The 25,897-nt window shown below is 37.4% G+C and overlaps 1 protein-coding gene and 1 non-coding gene across 4 annotated transcripts in view; both read left to right on the forward strand.

Annotated features, from left to right (window-relative positions):
• The window catches only part of trc (Serine/threonine-protein kinase tricornered), a 100,121-nt gene that overhangs the window by 54,738 nt on the left and 19,486 nt on the right, over positions 1-25,897 (forward strand). For all 3 annotated transcript variants that reach the window (XM_028313600.1, XM_028313599.1, XM_028313601.1), the window contains 2 exons: positions 16,275-16,422; positions 25,069-25,179. In XM_028313600.1, coding sequence (XP_028169401.1) covers positions 16,275-16,422; positions 25,069-25,179 — 259 coding nt within the window. The remainder of the gene's footprint in view (positions 1-16,274; positions 16,423-25,068; positions 25,180-25,897) is intronic.
• LOC114359287 (small nucleolar RNA U3) lies at positions 2,589-2,791 on the forward strand. The gene has a single exon (XR_003656421.1). It is a non-coding gene; the product is annotated as a small nucleolar RNA U3 (small nucleolar RNA).

A 25,897-nucleotide genomic window follows, 5' to 3' on the forward strand; every position in this document is an offset into this window, starting at 1 on the left:
GGCGGAAAAACCAAGATCAACTAAGAATATCCAATAGTCCAATAGTGTATGGATATGCTTCCGCTCCCGCGCTCGCTTTCATCATACACAGAGCCTTGTGGACGTAGCCTGCAGACATTACAGGACCAACAATTAACTGAAACTTCTCGATGCGGCTCGATTTATTCCAATAATATGCAATCGTGCGCCTCCTGAATTGTGAATGTGCCACTAAAGATGGTAGCGCATTTTCTTACATAACTTTTCAATTCCTATCATTGGAGGTCCGAAAATATTTCTCATACAATTTGATACCATAATGATTATTCTTCATAAAAAATTTAAAACCTACATATTTAAAAACATAATCATTGTTATTCATAATGTCACTAATCATACACTTAGTTTTTACTAATATTTGTTTTCATACGTTTTTCTATACTAATGATCGAAACTCATAATCATTCGAATAAATAACTCTAATATTCATAAATGTGATTTATCCTAATATTTGTTTTCATAAATTTATTACTTTAATAGAAATAATGGCAGGTTGAACCAACAAGAAGGTTTTAGTTTATCAATCATAATAATCTTCTTGACAAGATAAATCGTCAAACAACTTTGATCTGAATAATTTTGAACTTTACTGACGAACAGTTAAAGATTATTTTCTCTAACTCGAGATTATTCTGTAACATAGTTTCAAAAGGTAATATGTGCTCGCGATTCGTTGAAGGAATCAATTTGAAAACTGACGAACCTTTTCATTCCGTGACTGTACTTCAATTTCTGCACAGATATTCCGCAGATTGTTATTTAGATCTCGCCTGCATCCAGCTTGGATTTTTGCAGAGAGGCTATTCAATTTTCTGATGTTAGCACCCGCAGATTTGAGTCTTCGTCTCTCCTCAACCAGCCCCAGAGTATCATCACTCATCCAGTGTTGCCGTTTTACGGTTGTCGAAGGCGTATTACACTCCCTAACTGCGCTTTCCAAAAGGGTTTTCGCACTGGTCCACAGTTGATCCGAAGTCTTTCCAACGACTTCGCATCAATCCACTGATCCCAATTTTTCTCAAGCACCGCTATAAATTTAGTGTTATCCTTCACCTCCATCCAAAGTTTTGCTAGAAACATTAAAATTATGCTTTTATCAGAATACTATCAAATTTTCAACTTAAAAGTTTAAGTAAAAAAAAGAACTTCCATAGGTCCAAAATCATTATAAAAACTGCGCCGTTTCCTGAACATTCATAATAATACAAAAAAACATGTACTTAATGGGCCACTATTTCCTGTAATCGGTCCACTAAAATGGAAAGTCGGAGATTCCGTTACATGTTTTTGACTTTCTTAGATTGAATTAATATTGGGAATCCTCTAAGTTAACATTACGTAGAACAGATTTAGAGCAATAACTGGACAGAACATGTTTTTATTCTCAACGAGGAAGCTCTTGCCCTTCATCACACCTGGCGGAAACTGATGATTAGGCTGAAGGTGGAAGGGAACTTCAACTACAGAGGAACTATGGCTTCCTAAACCATTTTAAAATGGTTTTGGACCTATGGAAGTACTTTTTTTTACTTAAACTTTTAAGTTGAAATTTTGATAGTGTTCTGATAAAAGCATAATTTTAATGTTTCTAGCAAAACTTTTGTATCTTGAATCAAAGATAGGAAGGTGATTATTTTTTTCAAACATCTGCAATTAATAACAAATCTATCGAAAAAAAAGAAATCTGAGAAAAGTCACCCCAAAAAAAAGATAAAAATGTTTAAAGCCTACTAGGTCACAAAATTTTAAATTATCACAAAATTAACTCTATCTCCTAAACTAAGCACAATCGTATCACATACATGGGGGTGATTTAGGTACACCTTGATCTAAGGAATCTAAATTTTTCTTTTAGACCTCACTGTTTTGGCCACCCTGTATAAGAGATTACAAAAACCTTCCATGGCGTATCCGGTCGGGTAAAGTAAAATCTATATCTAAAAGCGAAAGGTCACTGATTGACTGACTCTTTCATCACGAAATCTCAGAAACTACAAGTGCTAGAAGTCTCAAATTTTACATGGTTCCTTTTAGAACGTAGACGCTCGCTGGATTTTGTAAAATTCAACCCCTAAGGGGTAAACCGAGATCCACGCGTACGAAGACGCGGGCGGCCGCTGGTTATTACATAATTATTTGAACAAATATCGTTTATTAAAGACAACCGAACAATCTAAAATAAAATCCTTCAATATTTGTTTATCAAATCAATAAAAGCTGCTGTACAAATAAGTTCCTCGCCGTGGGGCTAGTATCGCAGACGAACTTTGCAATATGAACTTCAATATTATTGACATAAAGATTACATTAGCTCAACCATATGAACTGTGGATATGGTCGGCTCCGGTGAACTTGAAGGTCATGATCGAGATAACACAAAGAGCAACGCGTGGTATTTGTAATAGCACACCGCGACTGTGCCGCGACCGCTATGAATCGGCTGGTTTTTACTAACGCGAAGCGCCGCTAGATGGCGGTGTCCGACTTTAAAACGCGATATCAGAGTTTTTTTTCCGGTAAAGACATCCCTGCGTTGAGTCAGACGAGTTAAGACCTTACTTCATAGGATCATTTCTATAGTAAGCTCTTCGCTAGACCTTCACACTATGTGAAACCACCCTTAGCCGCGTTGATGAGACGTGGCGCGGCGCCCTGAGCGTGAGACGGGCGGCAGTGTCCACTGCCAGCCCTCGATGATCGTTCGCCCTCCGCTTCGGCGGAGGGGGTGGGGCGTTGTCGCTGTCTGAGCGGCTTTTTTTAACCCTTTTAATCCATTATGAAAATTACACTGCGCTCGCGCATTGTTTCTATTCTATGATCTTCATTTTAGTTTAAGTTTGATTTTGGAAGATTTCATTTTTACGAGATACAAAATCATCAAGGGTTGCTAAAGGATTCTGCATTAGTTTGAAGTAACTAAGAGATTTTTTTAAAAACTTTAATTTTTTTAAATATTGTGTTATACGTAGACTTCAAAACCTTTGAAATTCACTGTTGTACAAAACCTAATAACGGGTATATGTATAGCCAATTGAATTACTGGAGTTAAACTCTCTTTCTAATATTATTGAAAAAAGTATTGTCTATTTTATAGGAAATTAAGATAAGATCTATTACAGTAGAATCCCGATTATCCGGATCAATTAAAACACCCCTGTGTTCCGGATAATCGAATTCAAAGTAAAATCAAACAATAATTAACTTTTTACAATAGAAAGGGTTTTCAATACATCATTTAGAATCTAAAAATCTAAATTTTATACCATTGGATGAGTCCATTTCTTTTAACAATGAACTAAACGACGTCCATACCGTGTTACGGTGGCGGCACCTTCCGTTTTTATGGGTCCAGACCTCCAATCGGTAATTAGAAATCGTGAAGAATGAGTCCGGATAATCGGATATCCGGATAATCGAGATTATACTGTATTAACCTAGGATAAGAATAAGAATAAGAAAAACTTTATTTGACACAAAAAAGGAAAAAATAAAAAACAGAACAAAGGGCCTTAAAACTATACACGCATATTTTTGTGCCAAAAAGGAGCCACGCGTGCATGCACGCGTGCCCCGACGGTGGTTTTCAGCGGGAGCCTCTCCAACCAACATTATAAATAAAAAAAAAAACATTAAACAAAACAAAACAAAAACAGAACATTGACAAAGAGGGCGCCACTAGTACTATTTAGCACAATGGAATGACGATCATTACTTTTGCAACGGGGCGTCTTAGCTAGCTCAGTCTGACACCCCGCTGTTTAGTACTAAGTCCCAGTTCGCCTTCTGCGATGAGGGATGTGTACCTATCCAGGATGCCTACAGGGATATTGACCAAGGAAACGCACAATCAATAACACAATGACACTTTGTATTTCTAGTTCCACAATGGTTCCTTATTCTAACTTCACTGACTCTAAATTTATTATTACTACGAGTAAGTACTTTACAGGTTATTCAACAATTATAAATCAATGGCAATGAGAGGTATAGCGACGCGCCCGGTTCGCGTCCCGAAACTAGTTTACGTATCCGCGAGAGGGGCGGCGCCCTGTGCGAGGTTTAGCGAGTATTAGTGGATACTTATAACTAGGGGGGTAGGACGTGTTTTCATACGCTACAACCAGAGACCTAAGTCGTCGGGGAGCTGAAACCGTTAGGGAAAGGCGTCGGACCTACGTGGCGAGGGGGTATGAAGTTTAGGATGGGTGGCAGCAGGATTGCTACCGCGGGTTCGGGATGAGTATCGCATGCACTACTCGGTAGGGATGAGAATAGGTAGCTATCAACGATAGAACGTTTCAACAGCAACACGAAGCTTTATGGCTCCGCGGAGGTAAACGAGGTATCGAGTCAAGCCAAGTTAGTGGGAACAGTGTGGGTAGCAATTCGCTAGGGACTCTGTGCAATGCAACCGAGGGAACAATAGACGCGCGCGCGAACGTCTGGTTGTTGCAATGGCTCCCGAGCGAATGCTAGGCGCCCGCGGTCGCCGCCGTCTCTTATATTAGCTCGGTCCGTGCGGCGTGCGGCCGCGCAGCCGTAGGGTTGTCAAAATCTCTGCGCTCGGTGCTAGGGCTGTCGATGCGTCGAAAAAGCCGAAGCTGCGGAAGCAAGCGTGGGTGCCTGAGCCTCGTTACGCAAGGGCGGAAGGGCTGCACATCCCGCAGCGCCGGAGACGAGGAGATACCAATGCATGCTGCATGCTCTGCATGCTTATCTACTCTATTAAATTATATATGTTTTTTTTAAAGATACGAGTATGTCGGTTATAAAGTAAATTATTCTGAACAACAACATTATGAGACGAAGAATGTTCTTAGTAACAACATTATTAATTAAAACAATATGATCAATGAATGTTATGAAGAAAAAAGATCTGAAAATAAAAATTATGTATTTTAAATGGTTCTTGGTAGTAACAGTATTGATAAAAAAAATATGATTACTAACTGTTATGAGCTCCGATGGTAGTAATAAAAATGTATGAATAAAAAAAGTATGAAAAAAAAATTATGAAGAGTGATTATTATGAACACAAATCGGTAGTAAGACAAAGAATAGGATTTAGAATTTTATGTGAGCCTATATAGAACCCTAAAGATACCTACTTCAGCTAGCCTGTACATTAATTACAGTTCTTATATATTCGGCCTATTTTAATTTAAATTCGTTTAGCTGTTAATGCATTATTGAGCGACCGGCTAGACATTACTGTTTTGTCCAGTCGTGGGCAGTTTGTAATGTTTGTAATGAATCACATTAAAGCTCAGCTTTTCATCTAATTATGAGGTCACCGAAATAAATACATTTCAAAGACACATCAAAACAAATTATTCATGTATCTAATTAATATTAGAGTCCTATAACTTTACCTTTGAGTTGTGTCTGTTGGGTGTACGGACGATCTTTATGAAGTCTAAAATTTGTTCATGATTTAGCAGTAGGCTATCTCGAAATGTAGGCTCTATTTTACTTTTGAAATGCATTGTTCATTGTTTAAACTGAAAGTTTCATCTGAAAGGATGATGGGCATATTGGGCGTTAAACCAACAGAAACAAAAAGTATACTAAATTAAAGCTTAATACTAGTTCTTCATTTCATAGTATGACAACAATCCTAAAATACGCGGGGATACGGAGATAGAGGTCGTTGAATATGCAAAGTTTCCATAGTATTTCACATCACATTAGGGCAATAAAAATAGTATTAGGTCAATTCGATTGCTTCTATCGATCATATTGAGAGTATTGTATCATATCTTACTATCGATTCTATCGATATCGAGTAAGTATGTATACCGAATAAATCATAATCGATTATTCGATTGCAATAATCGATTATATTGCTGAAAATAAGGAATTGAATTAACAATCAAATGATAGTAATGATGGTAATCAATAAAATCGATTAATCGAATTGTTAATCGATAAATCGTTATTTGGCAATATCGATTAATAATCGATCCGTGATCGATTATGCGACAACACTACAACTTAACTGGTAGAAATCCCATTGAAACATGACTGTGTTCATGTCATTTCTCTAAATGGTACCTAGGTATGGTCCTACGCTTATAATGTAGAACATGGTTTAAATATACCATTTGTTGGCCCAACTCCTGAACTGTTGGACATAATAATGGATAAATAACTTAATGTATTTAAAATGTAAGTAGATAAGTTATATTAATTAATAATATTTTTTGTTTGCGCAATAAAGCACCTATTACTATTACACATTATGTGAATTTCCAAGCAAACCCGGGAGTTTTTGGTAGTTATTTATATGAAAATACATTTCTGATATTAAGTCCTAACAAATAATAGTAGTTACATTTCTGTTGGTTTTACGCCCAGATTCCATAGAAAAGTGCCCATCATCCTTTGATAATGTTGTTTTCATGTCATCGGCAACTACAAATTATTACATATTCTGGGAACGTTGAATTGTGCCGAGTGAAGTTATTATATTTTACTCGTTTGCATTAATTATTTTGTAAAATTCAATATCCGTTGCGCGATTTCGCGGGTTTATTTATACCATTGAATGCATTGTGAAAGCCGCTCTTGAAAGAATGTGAATTTTAGCAAAAGTAAAATAGCCAATAGGCTGTGCTTGTTAATATTGCATGCCTACAAAACAATGTGTGTTTGGTTCGTTATAAGCCTTCATAAAAATATTCCAATTCGCCACTAAAGTTACTAGAGTGCCTAGATACTGGGAAAATGGTTTTCCATTGTGTAGGTCTTTTAAAACTAACCTGGCCACTATCAAACATTGGCTTATTTTATTTTACAAGCTTTTTTTTAGTTTTTGATCCACATGAATTATCATTTGATCGTGTTGGAATGGGTGTGGGAATTAATTGGGTTTCGTTTTCAACTTTTAAGTTTTTCTTTTTTGATTACACAACTCTAAAAAAGTCAACAGACTAAGTATCATTATTATTTGAACCTGATCTAATTAATTAAAGGAAGTCAACCTTATAAAATAAACTTCAACAAAATGCAGACAAAGCAACTTGAAAAAACTAACCCAATGCAATGTTGTTGCTATTATGCCTCCAACGTCCATTTATTAGATCCCTCGCTGGTTTTTGAGAAAATCCCACTATAGCTGCGACTAGGGTTTCTGATTTCTCGACCTATTTTTTTTCTCGAGTTTCGGGAATTCTCGAGGCAAAAATCTCGAGTTTTCTCGGGTCTCGAGTCTTTTAATTAAAACTCTTGAAATCGGTTGAAATTTAATAAAAACACAGGTTTTTTAATCTAATATACCTACTTTAATGCACAACAATCAATATTAGAATTTAGTACCACTTATTTTGGTAAGGAAACAAACAAAAAATGAAATCTTCTTTCATAATTAATATTAACTAATAATCATAACTTAGTTATTAACTAAAGGAACAAAAGTCATAAATTCGCGTATACTTTAAATATAAATAACAATAAAAAATCTGGAGCTACAATTGAATCACTTGTTTTCCAAAGGACACAAGTCCAAATATGTAGCAAAATTACGATAAATAGTTTTTTTTATAAACAAAAAAACACTTTTTAATATTTTTTTAAATTTCTTTAGGATAACGACTTGAATAAACTTTACGAGGAGGCACGAGTACCTAACCTAACAGACAGTTAACAAATTTTTCGGTCTTTAAATCAGTCAGAGTTAAACATACATAATAAATAGGTATAGCATACTCGTAGGTAAACATTATTACTTAGTTTCGATTGAGATCATTAATTGCAAATCAAATCAGTTAAAAAAGGAAGACTAGGCTAGTCTAAAAGAAACGTTAACCTATTAAATAATTAAAAACTTTCTTTTGTCTAAGAAAACAGGCTTTCAAGAGTATTAAAGCTTCAAAATTGAAACTCGAGAATTCTCGAGCTCCGGTAATTTTTTTCTCGTCTCGAATGAAGCGAAATTTCTCGAGTTTTCTCGAGTTCGAGAAGGCTCGAGCAGAAACCCTAGCTGCGACACACGACAGACGCGTGAAGGTTTTATTTTTACTCAATTAATCTGCTAGTTAACACTGTTGCTGCTGTGTTTTTTACAGCGATGTCAGAGAATTATCTGTGCAAAGAGCCTTAAAATTGTGTAATAGGTTTCTGGGTAACTGTTGGGACTAGGGTTTTATGCTAAGAATTAAATAGTGTTAGTTTTGAGTTGCATCACTTTTGATTTAGGTGTGCGACGTTTAAGTAATTCCTTAGTGGGCCTTAATGGGCTTAATTTCTAACATAATGAAGAGCGTTATCAATCCACCAAAGGACATCACCGTATACTATGTAGCTGTCTTCATATTTGTTTTTTAGAAGCAAAATTTCGCGTCGCAGCGGAATTGTATTGTCTTCAAGCAGACACAGTGCCATTAAAAAGGATTTAGGACGCTATTTGGATCAAATATGTAATTGCTCAATAATGAATAATAAATAAATAAAAAAAAAAAAAATTCATTAACAGGTCGAAGTAGCCGTGGTCAGAGTTCATTCACAATCTAAATCTAAATTCTAGATAATAGCGCGCCCGAACACAAGAGGCGACTAACTAAAAGTTAGTTCAGCGATTCCCAACCTTACTAAGAGACAGCATGCAGCAGCATTTAGTTGTTTAATTCAACATTTTCATGCTTTAAAATTAATTTACTACTCTTATTTGAAAAAGTAAAATGATTTTTAAGTTAATGATTATTGTCGCTGGTTTGTTGAGGACCTTCGTATAAAACGCGTGCGCATTGGCCATTATAATACCGGCTTTACAATCTATTGATTGTAATAATAACCAATATAGCACCCTAGTACCTATCGGTGTAGTTATCATTGCTTTACGGTATTCACTATATTCCGTACGATCCGTATCAAAATAATGCTGTACTACGGCTACCACCGTATTGGTTACTATCTCTAGAGCCCATAGCAAATTCCAATTTAGCTTGATTCCCGTTACAGAATATCCCATTGTTGCTTGTGTAGGCATTGTAGTGGCGCGGTGCGCCAGGTGACGTCATGGGAAATGTCATCCGTGACGTCATCGCAAAACTTATGCATATCAAAAGGCTTGAATTTCGTGGTCTGTGAACCTCGCGCGACATTTGTATCATAACAGAAAACCAATTTGAATTGGGTAAATCCTAGGTATGTTTGCATGTAGTATGTGTTGCAGGGTATTTTAGTATTGTCCGTTGCACATCTCCCGGAGATTTGGCGTGTTCCCGGAACGACAGTGGTGTTGGGAACATGATGCTTTCAATTGTTGAATGAATTTCCGAAACTGAAGCACTGTTTCCAGTTACTACGCTTTAATATTTTCATTCGTGGAATAAACATTTCATCGGTTATCTATTGTTCGACATCCGTGAAAATTATTATTGTGTTACTGCAAATTGGGGCACTATTATGCTTGGATGAGGAGGTATATTTCAGATAAATTACACGTTTTAGGCTTCAACCACACCAACGTGTGCAGATCGCCATCGCCGGCGAGATCGTTGGTGTGGTTGAAGCATAAGGCCTCAGCCTCGAACTTAGCGGGCAGCGGGGCGGGAGCGGCGGCGGCGCTGGAGCGGGGCGGGCAACGCAGACCCGTTCTCGAAACAAGCGGGCAACTCGCGCGGCGCTTTAGCGGCGAAGTGTTGTGTTCGGGGTTGTGTTGTCGAGATATTTGTTTTTATTCGCAAACGAATTCGCAAAACAATTTTATTTCGATTCAAATTTATTCCTAACGCTCGATTTATTGTGGGCAAAAGAAGGAGTGCGCTCTGCCCGCTCGTTGCCCGCTCCCTCGCCGCTGCCCGCTCGTTGCCCGCTGCCGCCCCGCTGCCGCGCCGCTGTTTTCGAGAACCGGTCTATTTGATTTTACGCATAAGATCCTGCCGCTCCCGCGCCGCCGCCGCCGCCGCCCCGCTGCCCGCTAAGTTCGAGGCTGAGGCCTAACGATTGTAACATAAAGGGACACATTCATAGTTTTAGAAAAACATGAAAAGAAAACATCTGAACACAAATACTACAATTGCCATTAATCATATAGGTTGGTAAGGTTAAACTGAAAAGCAGTACAAGTATGTCATCGATACAATTATTTCTTGAAATTGTTGAGCTATTTTTAATATCAGTGTTTAAATCGAAGCTATATTTATTGTAATGAGCCTGGCAGTTTATTGTGAACACTGGTGTAAATATTAAATGAAATCTAATTTGTTATCAGGGGCTATTGAAAATGTCGATTCCTGAATGCTGGTATTGATAACATCTCATTGTGTTTTATCTATCTCTACCGCGAAGGTTAATAATGAACTTTAGTTTTGTGCTGTTTCGAAAACGGTAGCAAGTGAAGGCACCCTTACTCTAGAAAGTTGCTTAATGCTTAATATCTGAACCTCTAGTTACTGCTTACCCAAAAAGTAACTTGCAAATTGAATGTTACCTACACATAATGGGCGACAGATTCAACTTCGGACGACTATCGAACTCACTATTTATAGATCGGATTGAGCCATGTCAGGCTTTTACGCCTGGTCTCTAGCACCAGGCTTACTGCCCACACTATTTTATATAAATATTATTTCAGCTTAAACTCTAGGTACTTATTTTTTTAAATAAATATTGGACATTTTACATTGCGCCTCTAGCCCCAAACTAAGCAATGCTTGTACTATACTAGACAACGGATATAAATACTTCAATACTTTTTTTTGCGAATACGTACATATTATATATATAAAACACCCAAAAAATTACCCATAGAAATGTTCATGCACACAAATGTTTGTACTGTGCGGAAATCGAACCCGCAACCACTCGGCATAGTAGTTGGTTTCAAACCACTATTACACCAAACAGCTGAATGAACTTTATAAAATCAATCTTGTGCAAAGCTACCGTAGTGATGCCCCCTATATTCTTCTGATTATTTTCGTCGCGGGTCCAACGACGTTAACCTTTCCCCCGGGACAATCATGACCTTGGTCACGGCCTTGGTTTTTGTTGGCGGTCAAGCTGTCGATCCTGGCTACACAGGAGTTGCAGCGATATGAACGAGAGGTGGGAATAGTCCCGATATCTTTGTGTGGTTTTGCAACACACATTTTATACGCTCGTCTACTTCCACGTAGTTGTCTCAGTATAGTTCAATCCATTAATATGACGACGCAGGGCGCTGTTTGTTATCATGGACGCATCGGGTATATTTATTTTCATTGCGTTATATTATTTGCTTTGCCGTACTCACACCCGCCGTATTTACATTCGATAGATATTCGCTCATAGATACATCGATACATTTTGGTGACGCTTGCTCTTTCGGCTCCATTTTTTCTCGGGTAAGAGCAGATTTCAATTAAATCATAACCGTCACACAGTTGACATTCTGCAATTTTACACGTTTTTGTGCAAAATTGTTGATCAAAGTTTGTAGTCTATCGTCAAACACATAGGCTCGTTGTCTGAATTGAGATTTCCTGTTAGAGTGTACTTATCTTCTACTCAAGCATATACTTATTGGACGACATCTGTTCTCTGGACACAATCTTGTCTTAAGACTGGGTTGCACCATTTTAATTTAACTATAAATAAACGTCAAAAATCAGTCAAACTCAATATAAAAACACCGGTTATTGTTAAAGTTACGGTTAAAGTGAAGTTCTGCAACTCAGGCTAAGAAAGTCATGGTTGGCGGATATTCTGTCTGCCAGTGAGTGTTGTGTGTAGATACTGGCAAACAGAGGGCTGTGCCTCTTTGTAACTGGCTTGACGTTTCCAAATGATTTAAAAATAAATTATTTCAAAAAGATACTGTAAAAAATATACACCGTGTAAAATTCAACGTTAAGCCAGCGCCGTAGTCATGACTACTTTAGGAAAAATAAGAAAAATAATTTTTTTTTTCTTATTTTTCCTACAGTGGTCATGACCATGTCCACCACGGCGCCGGTTTATCGTTCAATTCTGGGACAGTATGTGTAATATGTCATAAAAAATTAATAAATCACAATATCTGTCACAGTCACAGATCGTTATCTAAGCCGGAGAAGCTGCAAACAAAAGCACACAAGATGACGCAAATCCACGCAACCAGATGTCTGTCTAGGGCCTAGGCGATCGCAACGTTGTTTCACTTTGCAGTCACAGATTGGATATTCGAATCCCCCGAGAATTGGGCGGCCGTTGTCAATAGCAGTCGGCTTGTTTGGCTGCAAGATAGTTTTATCCCATAGGCGACGTGGCGAACGGCTCAAGGTTCGGCCACAGTTCGGCCGTCGAATTCGATGGGGGCGACACAACACCGCCCTATGCTCATGAACTTGAGACTTAATAATTACAGGATTAGTGAACATTGAACTTTAATGTACCTATTACTAACGTTCAAATTATAACGAACAAACTCAATAGAATTGTTACATGAATGAATGGACAACTCACCTATTTTTATTTTTAAACACTCAACTTTGAATAAAGGGAACTTGTACAAAATAAGAAACAATTTGTAACTTAGTAAAGTTGAACAATTGTTCATTTGAACTTTGTTACTGGTTATTTACGCAGTTGATTTTTTTTAGAAAGCAGTAACAATATTGTGTTAAAGCTCATAATATTTTTGGGGATTTTCCAGAAAGCAGTAACTTATATTGTGTAATAGCAAATGTTTTTTCGAGTGCGTTGTTTTTGTATCAGTTAAGAGGTATTCTTAGATTTTTTCGTTTTTTTTCCACTTGAGACGTATTTAATTGGCCACTAGAAGCCTTCACGAATTGATGATGTATATAAATATCGTAGGTACTCGTAAAAGCTGTTTTCGCGTAACGTTGTTTTCCGTGAACAGTCGTAATCGTATCAGCGCCGTAATCGAGTCGCCCGATTATTTGGGAGTCTGGTCTCCGCTTGATGGCGGATAAACCGGTTTCCCGGTTTTATTTACACTTCAACGGTAGTTAAACTATGAGAAAATTTATTTACGTTATCTTAATCAGTAACTTTACTTGTATTAATACTTAACTTAATCATTATGAACAAGTATGCATGTAACATTTCTGTGGGAAATTGACACAAGACAATATTTATAGCAGCCAATTACATAAAAAACATGTAGGTAATAAAGTTCAATTTTCATACAAAAAATAACATTGTTTTTAAGATCTCTTACATTTTATTTTCAAGACCTCTTTTCGACTATAAATAAATTGCTAATATTCTGTTCATATTTGAGCTACGATCCTTTTGACGTTTTGAGGAGTTTTCAGCCTACGCACTACTCGTTTTCAACTTATCAGTTAATTGCGTGAACCGTTTTCCGATCGGAACTCAAACGAAACGTAGTTTGACCGAAAAGAGTCGCCAGCAAACGTATGCGAGTAGGCGTTGCGTTGACTTTAAAGTTTGCGTCAGTGCTGGTGCCGATTTCTTAGATATTATGAAATGAAGCTCACGTCTGAATTTACAGCCAAGCATTAAGGCTGAGTTGCACCATCTTATTTTAACTTTAAAAAACCTCAAAAATATGTCAAACTCCATACAAAAACACCGGTTATAGTTCCGATCAAAGTTAGTGCAACTTTACATTAAATACTAAGCATAAAATAAGTTAAACTAACACTACTTACCCTCTTTATTTCATCATTTTCAATTCATTCTGTGCACACATGTTTAGAGTTGCGGTTTAGATTAATCTATGGAATATATCTGTGCCTGAATATGACTGTAACTTGTTTTGTGAGCCTTACATAAATAAATAAATAAATAAACTCAGCCTAAATCTTGTATGTAATGTTATTTTAAATACGGGCTTTTATCTTTTATTTCCTTTTGTTGTGAAGAGGCGGATACAGACATGTCGATCAAAATGTTGTTAGGAAGTTAGAGCTTCTTCTGTCTACATGAAGCCTTGGGGCGAGAACTAGCGGCGATGTTTACATGCCTTTAAGATGCCTTACCTTATCTTAAAGCGAGAAATCTTAAATGCCTTATCTTAAGACGAGAGATGCCTTATCTTAAAGTGAGAGATCTTAAATGCCTTAGGGGCCATCCATAAAGTACGTCACACGAATTTCATTATTTTTTGGCCCCCCCCCCCCCCGTCCTTGTCACAGGTGGTCACATTTCTGAGACCCCCCCTCCCTAGTGTGACGTCACATGTTTTGCAATTTTACATCGAAAAATTATTAAATTAAAACNCCTCCCTAGTGTGACGTCACATGTTTTGCAATTTTACATCGAAAAATTATTAAATTAAAACAGCAGTTCCGAAATTAGTTTTATTTCCATTTAAATTAAGTATTTTTTTATGAAATCAACATAATATCAAATATTTAAAACAATTGAAATGTGATGTCACGAAACTTAAGACCCCTCCCACCCCTTGTCACACCATGTCACACTTTGTCGACCCCCTCCCCCCACTTTACGTGTGACGTACTTTATGGATGACCCCTTATCTTAAGACGAGAGATCTTAAATTTTTGTTAAGAGTCACTGTCAGACTTGTTACGAGTATTTCCCATGGTTGAAAAGGATGTTAACAAATAAACAATACTCGACGAATGTTTCAACCTTGTTTTTTGTTCTGACCTAAATGAACGGGGACCACTAAGGTGCCCTCTGAAATGCACCGGATGCAAATACCATTGCATTAATACGACATTCTACTCTATTTTAGAGCATTTGCCGGAAATGTGCTAATTACATTGTCAAAAGCCTTACAAAACGTTCCACGAACGCTCGTTCGAAGCCTGCCGTGGTGCGCTGAGTATTCGTCATACATTTTCACATCACAAAATTCGTTAATTTCTACAGGGTGTTAGGTAAATGGGTATATGAGCCGACACTAGCCCATGTTAGCACGGGCATATAAATGGTATGGTGAAGTCAGAAATTTGATATCATCATTTTAATTTTTTAAATTTTCACACAAAATAAATTTTATAATATCCGATTTGTAAGAAAATTAAAATAATTGAAATGAAGATATTAATTTTCTGACTTCACCATACCATTTATATGCCCATGTTAACATGGGCTAGTGTCGGCTCATATACCCATTTACCTAACACCCTGTATATCTGTCGCATGTAGTTACCCTACTCAAAGGTCTTGATTTTTATTACGAAAACATGTTTTTATTTTGTTAAAAAATTTGTTTGACAACAACTCGCAACTTTTTACACAAGAAAAGTTGGACAATATAAGTGAAGTCAGATTATTTCTTGAAATATTTCTTCTACACTGACAGTCTTCAGGTACCTAACGTTATTGTAAAAGTTTCATTTCAGAAAGTTAACGGCATTTATGATATTATGGTAATTATAATGTTAACGTGACTCAATCGTCTGTGCGGGACGTTTTATAATACTCAACGCAAAAATGTACTCAGTTAGTACGTACTTTTATCGATAACAAACAATGTAGTATCCCCTGCTGGCGCCGAATTTAATTATTAATAATAAACTTCAATCAAAGAAGATTTTACTTCGAAAGTTTCACAGAGTTAACCCGCGCTGCGTCAGCCCCAGCGGCAGGCAACACTATGACTACATCGCAAGGATTATGTCAACTAGCATATTCTGTTTCGCTGCACTTTAATAGCAAAAATGCAATTTCAATACAGGCAATAAACGGCGTATTGACAGTTTTAATTAAGTGCTCATCAAAGGGTTTAATCAAGTGCAGGTGTACTCGAGTTTATGGTAGTAATCGGTCTATTAATCTGTTGGTGCACTGATCAGCTGCCGATGAAACTGACCGGCTCTGGCGGCGATGGCTTACATTACATGTCAACATTTGATATTAATATCAGTAAACCGATTATCGGAACGAGCAGATAATTAAATCTCGGGAAGGCTGATACGTTTCCAATTATTTGTGACATTCGGTGCATGCGAGTAAAGTAAATATGCAACAGCGATTTCTATGAACTAACTGGAGGCAGCTCTCACAATGCGCTTTGTTTTACATTCGTGGTATTCAAATTAATTTATAGGTGACCTACTTTTTTGTTGCTTTGCTAATATTTGAAATAAAATGTTATATTTATACATATTGTAATTTATGGATTTTGTATCCACTGAGATGAGCGTCTAGTTTTCGCGGGCTGAGCAATCCCCTCTTTTTCCGACTAGTATCTTCAATTTGACTGCCAATTAAATTTTATCAGCTTTTGATTGCTGCACAGGAGTTGCAGCGATGTGTATAGTCTCGTAATACGAATGATAGTCATAAATGCTTTCGTTGTCCACCAGGCTGGAGAAACTGGAGGAGTCGCTCAAGGATGAAAGCCTGTCGGAGAGCCAGAAGCAGGAGAAGCGGCAGCAGCACGCGCAGAAGGAGACCGAGTTCCTGCGGCTGAAGCGCTCAAGGCTCGGCGTCGAGGACTTCGAGCCGCTCAAGGTTGGTGCTGAGAACATGTTTCAATTTTGCTTGTTCATCATCATGATCATCATTTCAGCCACAGAAAGTCCACTGTTCAACATAAGCCTTCCCCACAGAACACAGAAACTAAAGGGAGATGTGACAAGGGGGCCGGGCCGGTGTCGCAGCAATATGCCCGAAAACAGAACACATTGCTCGTGGCAGCAATGAACGGCGTCATAATGTAAACAGTTTACATTGCTTGCGTTGTACCAAAGATTATTCGAACGTTGAGTACACTGATACTGCAGTGGATAATGAGCACATATTTCTAATGCGATACTGAGTTTCGAATTCAGCGCATTAGTAGGCCTCCCCCAATGATTTCCATATTGCCCGGTTGGTAGCGGCATCCAGCGCTTTCCTTCACATCCATCTCTGGTTTACGATATTCTCAAATTTCTCAATGTCTTAGAAATTTTCAATTGTCAGATACCTAACTTTTATCTGCAAAAAAGAGATATTTCCAGTGAAATCTTGATTCTTACTAATGATATACCAATCAATACGTCAATTTGAATCCTTACTTAAAAGTTGAAATGATTGCAAATTGGTCCTAAGGGTATTCGTTTTTTCAGTGGGCAGATCAATCATTTACTTCGAATTTAATTTTGTCGAAGGTTTATTAATTTATTTTTGAAGGGCTTCTAAGATGCAACCTCTTCATTTTACTTACAAGGAATCGCGTGGCTTTTCAAGTACATAACTTAGAGTCAGACCAAGTTCGCGGTGCAGTCGTGGTGCAGTTGATTAATTACATTAATTATTGCGCATTTACTCTGAGCTCTGCACTTGACCGCGAGCTCGACGCATCGATAGTTTGTGAAGTTTGTGGAATCTCGTACTGAAGTTCGACGCGAACCCGATTGATGCTGCGAGGACAGATTCCCACAGACCGAATAGTTTGCCCTGCCATATCACTAGTCGTATTGGGCTAGAAGGAAGTTATAACGTCTGTCGTAGTGCTAAAGCTTAAGGAGACGATTCGATTCTGTTTGGAAATATTTTTCAATAACTTGTGTTCTGTGTCGATAGACATTTCAATAAATTCGAAACATATTTTTGCAATTAACTTAAAAGACGCAGGAAGCAATCAAGGAATTGAATGTAAAAAAAAAACAAACAATATTGTGTAGCTGCAGACTTCCGGGAACTTCGCTTGAAAACTTTTATTTCTCATTTTTATTCCGCTGTAGTGGAAATGCAAGGCTTTAGTAATATCGAAGACAAATACTCAGAACTGATTCTAAGAACCAATACTAAAAATTGATTTGTATCTTGTTGACATTAGCTACAGTTGCAAGGATTCTCTTTCATTCCTAAAGCAGACTACTTACTACGGCTTACATGACATTTCAATTTGTATTCCTGGAACACAGCTTATTAAATGCTATTTCGTTTCGTTTGAAATGAATAACTGTTTTAATTTAGATCCAATTTACTCGAGAATGTCCTTACTCCGGGCGTCATACTTTAGCTAATTGATATTAAAAACGTTTCTGTGGTCTAGTTGGAAAGCTTTTAAAACATATTTTAGAGAGAAGGTGGACTCGAAGCGGAAGTTTTTATCTTTGTTAGTTTTCCGGGCAAATGCACCTATTAATGATTATTTTACTTACTCTGTGTACGTCCCCGGTCCAAGTTGACTACTGTGCGATGTACACACAATTATAAAGTTGGTAACATACAACCTAATTTTGGTATAGGTTGAAACCAGTCATGTTTAGTGGGAGAGTCTGGGAGAAACCATATTTTGTCGTCTGTTAGACATTTCCTCATAAAACAGACCATATTATGTTGACGTATCATGACATAGGTCATCATTTTCCGATAGCCGGTTCTGGCTCACATGACTGACTTCTAGTGACTTTTAGCCAGCTTGGATAAGCGATAGAGGTGGAGCTGGCAGAATAAATCGATATCGATTTGCGTAAAAGGACCGCTTTCGATACACGCCTTTTCGACGTGTTGGATCTAAGTCACCTCGCGAAGTTCCGATGCGTTATTTATTACGCACTCGCTTCTTTTTTTTTCATTTAACTTACAAGTGTAATGCATGTGGCTGTCACGGCCAGGAAGATTGCCTTTAACACCATTGTGCGAAGTAGTTGAGGCCTCCGCCATAGTCATGGCAAGCACCAAGCGTAGAACACATAATAGGCTCCAAGGCATAGTGCACGCATCCGTGTCGTGATGTCAGTTGCCGTGACTAATTGTTGTAGATTCGAGTCCGAGGTGCTCCTTCGAAGGGTGCGATTCTGTGATTGCAAAAAAAATTACGTATTACCTAATTATTTTTTATCGACATAATCCTTACCGGTCGCAGGACATCCCTTGCTTAGTTTAGCATTGCATTTTATCATAGTTTATCAGATTGTCGCTCTCGCATGCGGTTAGGAATTTAACAGTTTTTTAAAGAAATAGGCCTCAAGAAGTTTCTGCCAGAGGGATCAATGTTAATCCAACTAAGGCTGAGTTGCACCACCTAACTTTACCAGTAACTTTAACGATAACCGGTGTTTATTGTATGGAGTTTGATAGATTTTTGACGTTTGTTAAAATTAAAGCAAGATGGTGCAACCCAGCCTTAGTGCTCTATAAATAATGACATAAAGAAAAATCCTTAAAGTTATCGAAGAATTCCAAACTGGGTCCAAAGTGATCACGTTTTCTTGTTCAACTGTCATAAGTGGTTCACTCTAGCTAATGATTCATCTTAACTTTTCTTGAGTGCACTTAGTGCTAGTAAAAGTAGAATAAATAGTAGTTGTTGCTTCGGATGACTGTGCTTAGCCGGTATTTTTCGATGTTAACATTGCAACTACAGCTGCCTTACATTGCAGCGAGGTATGTAGGTACGTTAGAGATGGGTTATACTAGGTAAATTTGATACTAGGTGCACCTATTCCTAGTATTTATTAATACTCGATCCAAATACCTATTCCACCTAATACGTAGTAATTTAGCATACTTGACGCGACTAGTGCGGACTAATCCACGTAATATGACTTTAAAATACATTTTTTTTTTAAAGATACAACCGTAGTATGAATAATGCAATTTGAAATTGAATAATAATTCCTCCCTTCATACTTCAACAGGCATAGGACTGTCAACTTAAAAGTTGGCGTATTTAAAAGATATCAATTTCATAAAAATATTAACATATTTTTTCTTATTTACATGAATATGGTTTGACTACGTTTGTGTGCGTTTGCTTCGGCGTCGCGCTCAAATTTGTCTGGTCAGACAGAGACGGAGTGAATCTCTACGTTCGCACATAAGCTTAGCGAGAAATACTAGGTGCGCGTAATACACGACTACGGATTACGCAATAATAACCTCTATTACTTTGAAGGTAGGGTCGGAAATCGTGTAATTTATAAAATACTAGGTGGATCAAGTATTTAAAAATTTGATAGGTGCCGCCTAGTACTGTAAAATACCTAGTGTGTGGATCTGTTCTAGTAAATACGTCTCATCTCTAATGTACGTGCTGATTGTATGAGACCCGCTCACGCGTTGGGCTGTGTTGTTGAAATGTCGCACGTACGGGCTACTACACGCGGCAATATTAATATACTTAGTTTTAAAAATGTTATGTAAAATGTGCTCAGCGCACACATCTAAAACAAATTACCTACTCGATTAATATCGGTTAATAATACCGACCGCTCTGAAAGAGCTGTTTCTCGGAAAACCACTGAGAGTAACGTTATTGGATTTTAAAAGTAACTCTGTGTTATAACAAGCGCTCCCTCATACTTATTTTGTTTCTACGTTAATAAATTATGTTCGGCTAGTTTTGTACTCGAGGCTGATACTGAAACCCCGAACAATGCATTTCTATGTTCCGAAAATACGTCATATTTCACGAAGGCCGCCTGGTAGCGGACCGCGCCGCCCGCTTCAAAATCTGGTGGTTGCGGTTTCGATTCCCGCATGTGCGTTGTTGGCGCCATGTACACGAATTACATTTTACGCAAATTTACTTATTACTAATTTTCAGATTTCAATCTTCAGGCAATTTGAATATAGATAGGTATACTTGTGTAGTGTTAGGAGTGAACTCACCACGATGGTCGTATTCGACGAGGTCCGAATTAGCGTCCTCTCAAATCGTCTGAACAATGCCTAAAACTTCAAGCTCATAACCAAACTTAGTCGCTGTGATACTGGTTAGAAACCATTTTCGTTATAACCGTATAATCGATAGTATCATATCATTGAAATATACCATTTGTATTGATTTATTTACTCTTTCGGAGATGCGTAAACGTAATGCTAAACTGACGTCATATCCCAGAATAAGGAGCTGGAATCGCCAATTTTCTCTAATTAGCCATAGGAAATTAACCATACCATGACGATTATGTCATCACTGAGGTGTATTTGTGATCGGTTAGATGACTTGTTCTCGTAACGCCATTAAATATTATGTATGTGCTCGTGTTAACGGCTGTTAACTAAGTGTACTCAGTGATGTAGTCATAACAAATATATTATTCTACGTAATCTCCTCACTTACAAAATTCTTTATAAATGTTTTTTATACCTTGAGTCCTATTCTGCCGCCTACCTTGGAGTCGAGTTGTTGTGAAAAACACAATATTCCGATATTTATTTCGCAATGAATAAATTAGTTACTTAGATATATTTTCCAGTGGAAAGTCTCCATTATTCTATTTTAGTCATGGCTTTTGCCTCGTGTATGGATTCTTCTTTTTCGTTAAGTATGTTTTGATTCAAATCGTCTGGAATCAATTTAGGTAACATTCGAAATGAAAAAAATAAAATAATTAGAGATATTTTCCAGTGGAAAGTTTCCATATACCATTTTAGTCATGTCTCGTGCCTCGTGTATGGATTCTTCTACTTTTTCGTTATGTTTTGATTCAAATCGTCTGGAATCAATTTAGATAACATTCGATGGAGATAATCTAGTATTGATAAACTCTGGTTTAATCATTGCCACCTGCGCGGTGTGTTATTGTTTTAAGTAATCTTAGATAATGTCTTGTAATTAATTACGACATTTTTACATCTCCTTGAACATCCATCGAGTAATTTACCTGTATGCAGCATCATACTTTAGTCGCAATTATATTATCAAATCGCGAAACGTTTCGTTATAAGTCTCCTATAGCGGCTCATAAAGCTTGTCATCATAGTCCTGACCTCAGTTTTTACAGCCCATAAAACAAGAAAATCTACTACAATCATTACATTGCGGGATTTTGATTTGTACAATGGAATCGTACAAGAACGATGCACTATGACTACAGTTGCATTGACAAGATCGCTAATCGTCTACGCCGAAATAGGCATTGCCTTCAATGTCCTAATGTTATTTAGACAGTATTATTACGTGATAACGCGTTTTGTACTATCTTTTTAATATACAACTCAGTACATAACTACACCTCATATATTAAATACATCAGAAGTCGGCAGGGCAACCACAGGCCGCGACCCGACAATCTCCTAGAGTCCGACCAATGACTCGCTCGTAAAACGTACAGATTGACAATATGACTTTTACGAGACGAGCTTCGGACATGATGTAACCGTAATAGTGGTGGGCGAAGAAGGATCATTACTGCTCGCTGAGCGCGGAACAAGACATGAAACCCCGGGTAAGCCGGTCTATAGAACTTGTAAATCAGTCAGCACCATGAGTTTTAAACAAGCGATGAGGGAGTATCAAAATATGTCAAAGACTGGCATGCTACACCTAAAAATGTCTTCATAGTGCATTATTATCCCCTAAACATCTGTGTTGGATGTGGCAAGAATTGCTACGACGCTGAAGAGAAGGGCTTCATAGTCATCTACTTTTCCTGTAGTTTCACACATGACCGTTGTATGCATAAGCATGTATGTAACGATGCGTTTCAATTTCATTCTTTAAATTAGCTCCATCTTCCTCATAGTTTAATTCGGCTATATTTAATCCTATCAATCACAATCTTAAAACAAGTGGAGAGCGAGTTATATTTGGGGCAGTTATAAATGTCCAAAAGAAGGCCTGGCCTACTTTCGAAACTTGAGAATCATTGAGTAGGTATCTTAATGAGTAATCTTTGACTAAATCCCGTTGCACGTGGAATATAAAGCCTTAACTGAAAAATAAAAGATCTCTTTACCTACTGTTGATTTCTAATTTAGTTGTTTACGTGCTACAGTAGAATCCCGATTATCCGGATCAATTAAAACCAGGGGTGTACCGGATAATCGATTTCAAAGTAAAATCAAACAATTCAATATATAATTTTAGACCATTGGATGAATCCATTTCTTATAACAATGAACCAAGTCGACATCTGTACCGTGTTACGGTGGCGGCGCCTTGCCGTTTTGATGGGTCCAGACCCTAAATCGGTGATAAGAACCGTGAAGAATGGGTCCGGATAATCGAAGTCCGGCTAATCGAGATTCTACTGTACTTAAGTCCAGCGGCGGGTGAGCCCACTACCGGGCTTGTCTCCATTGTGATATGACGCTGCATCGTGTCAAGGTCTTTTGTTCGATTTGCGTTTTAGGACTGTCGAAGCGGCCGTAGGCTGCGGGCGACCCGCATGGAGTAGTTTAACTAGGTGAAGTAGGTGCTAGCATCTTGAGACGATTCGGGGTATAGGGGCGTTGCAATCCAAATCTCACCTTGACTGTGTGTTAACACATTAAGGGCCACTTGATTTGAGATTTCGATTGAAACATTATTCAATTGATGCCAGTTTATGTAGCCGGCTACTTGGAAAGGTGACCTTGAAGGAATTGGAGGAAGAGGTACTGCAAATTCGCTTCTGATACAAATGAGTCAAACTGTTTTTAATGTTCCACCATTGGGGTTAGGACGTTAGACATTCGACTCAGCAGGTTATAGGTTTGGTTCTAATTTGATACTGTTATCAATTCAGACGAGGAAAAATTTTTACTTATTTTTGTAACGTATAAACTCGAAAACTACTGGACCGATTTCAAAAATTCTTTCTTCGTTAGAATTTTACATTATCCCTGCGTAACATAGGCTGTAACAGACCAAAAGTCACGCAGGCAAATCCGCGGGAACAGCTAGTATTTTTATAAGCATATCTTGTCACAAGTGTGCTCTAGTGCCGCTGTGTGTCACGGAAGGTCAGAAGACATCCGGGAATCTCGTCGCTTTTATCACTAAATCAATTTTGCAAATTGGAGCACTAGCGCTGGAGACTATTAGCCCACAAACATATTGACTTACATACAGGATGGCAGGGAATGGCCAGTCCTTTGATGACTATCGCTGTAAGATTGTATTATCAACTTAGGGAGCAACATCGGTGTATTAAAAATCACGTTTCATACATAATGTCAACGCAGAGCAGTTGCTAAAAGTTAAAAAAATAAAAGAAGTGTTATGTGAGAAGAGGTATGAATTCCGACGATGGCCAAATATGTGATATACCCAGTCATAAAGTTTTAAGAACATTCGGTACATTCGGTATTTCGAGGTAGTTAATTGATGTCTTAGTTAAAAAAATTGAAATGATAACATAGTTAAATTACACATGCACCTCGTTTTGATGACCCGAACACTAAATACCAAAGGTAATTAAAACAAATCATTTATTCCATGAAAAGTTGTATAGAGGGTGAATCCATAAGGTGGCTTGCAAATAAATGCTAATTTACAATAATATAACTAATTAACGTTCATTAATTAATTTAATTCCGAATAGGCTATCTGCCAATATCAATCTACACAAAACTGAATAAAATTTATTTAGAAATGTCAATATTATTATTTGTGTTGTTTTTGTATTGACATTATTCATAATTAATGTTAATTCGTAATACAACACACAAAACATACGGTCAATGCTAGAATTATTCGTTGTTTACTAATAATAAATGTAAAGTTAATTCAAGCGTATTATTATTTTAACATTTCAAGTATTTTGCAATATCAAGTTAGGTACTCTACTAGGTCCTCTTAACTTTTCGGTTCGTGTGTTTACAGTTTTGTTGAGTTGCTCGAGAAGGGTTGTTATTCGTTACGTCACCTAAGGAAGTAAAACTTTTTTGAAGTTACTTACGTATCTACTCGTAATTGTAACGTAAAAACTCATAAACGTAATTTTGTATTTATCTAAGAATCTTGATACGGTAATGTATTTAAAAAATACTGACATGATTGAAGTTAATTTCTAATTTTAATCTAGTTACCAATAAAAAGCGACAACTAAGTGTACAGATTTCTTGAAATATTATTTTATTTTTGCTCCAAGAGCTAAGTATTCTTGGTAATGGCAACCCTCTTAAATAAGAGTCTGTTTTATCGCTTAACTTTCTTAAAAGTAATACGATAGTAAGGGGTCATATTGCTATAAACAAGTAAGATAACATTAAAATGCAGATTTAGTTTTCATCATTAGAGTTTTGTACAGATTCGAATTCGATGTCGAACGTCTTTCGTCGTTAATTTTAAAAGTTATTTCAATTTATAGGCCATTAAATCGAGGGCAATGTTTTACACATTGTAGCAATTTTATAGTCGCCACCCACCTCATGGGAGGCAATTAAAATTGAACCTTATTTACAGGGCTGTCGGTGGACAGTGTAATTGATAACTAATTTGATATTTTCCAGGTGATCGGGCGCGGTGCGTTCGGCGAGGTGCGGCTGGTGCAGAAAAAAGACACAGGACACGTTTACGCGATGAAAATCCTCAGGAAGGCAGACATGTTGGAAAAAGAACAGGCGAGTTTGTTTACTTAATTATTAACTAGCGTACCGCCCCGGCTTCGCACGGGTGCAATGGATTTTCTCGGCTTTTTTTTCTATAACATGCATGTTTTATACATATAAACCTTCCTCTTGAATCACTCTATCCATTAAAAAAAAACGCATCAAAATCCGTTGCGTAGTTTCAAAGATCTAAGCATACTTAGGGACAGACAGACAGGAAAGCGACTTTGTTTTATACTACATATTATTATGTAGTGATTAGAATAAGGGCAAACGCATATAAGCACATCAGACCGGATTATACGTTTTTCCAAAATAGCATCTCTCACAAACTACAAAGGTATCCGTACACCAGAGAGGTGAAGTGCTCATTTTATTCATATTCTACAATGTCTAGATATTGAAATATTCCACTCTACGAGACTTAGGACTTCACTAACGCTTCAGCAAACAAAGACTGGCGTTACCTTCGGGAACATGTTTCGCGAGATGCTCCTGGAGGATAAACGAACGATTACTAGAGTAATACTGTTCTACATTGGCGGATAGACGCTGGCTTATAGCGTAGAAACACTTGAAAGTTCTCCAGTACAACTAGGGTGACTAGGTAATACGTAGATACCTAGTTAATTCAGTCACTCTGTAATTAAAAGGTCGAGAGTCAAACCGCATCTCTGGAGTTAGATTTCTGCAACTTGATATTTATCAATGTTCAGCTTTCAATTGATTA

Source organism: Ostrinia furnacalis, unplaced genomic scaffold (genome assembly GCF_004193835.3).
Source record: "Ostrinia furnacalis isolate ACB-3 unplaced genomic scaffold, ASM419383v2 OfSCF4280, whole genome shotgun sequence".
NCBI classification, from domain to species: Eukaryota; Metazoa; Arthropoda; class Insecta; order Lepidoptera; family Crambidae; genus Ostrinia; species Ostrinia furnacalis.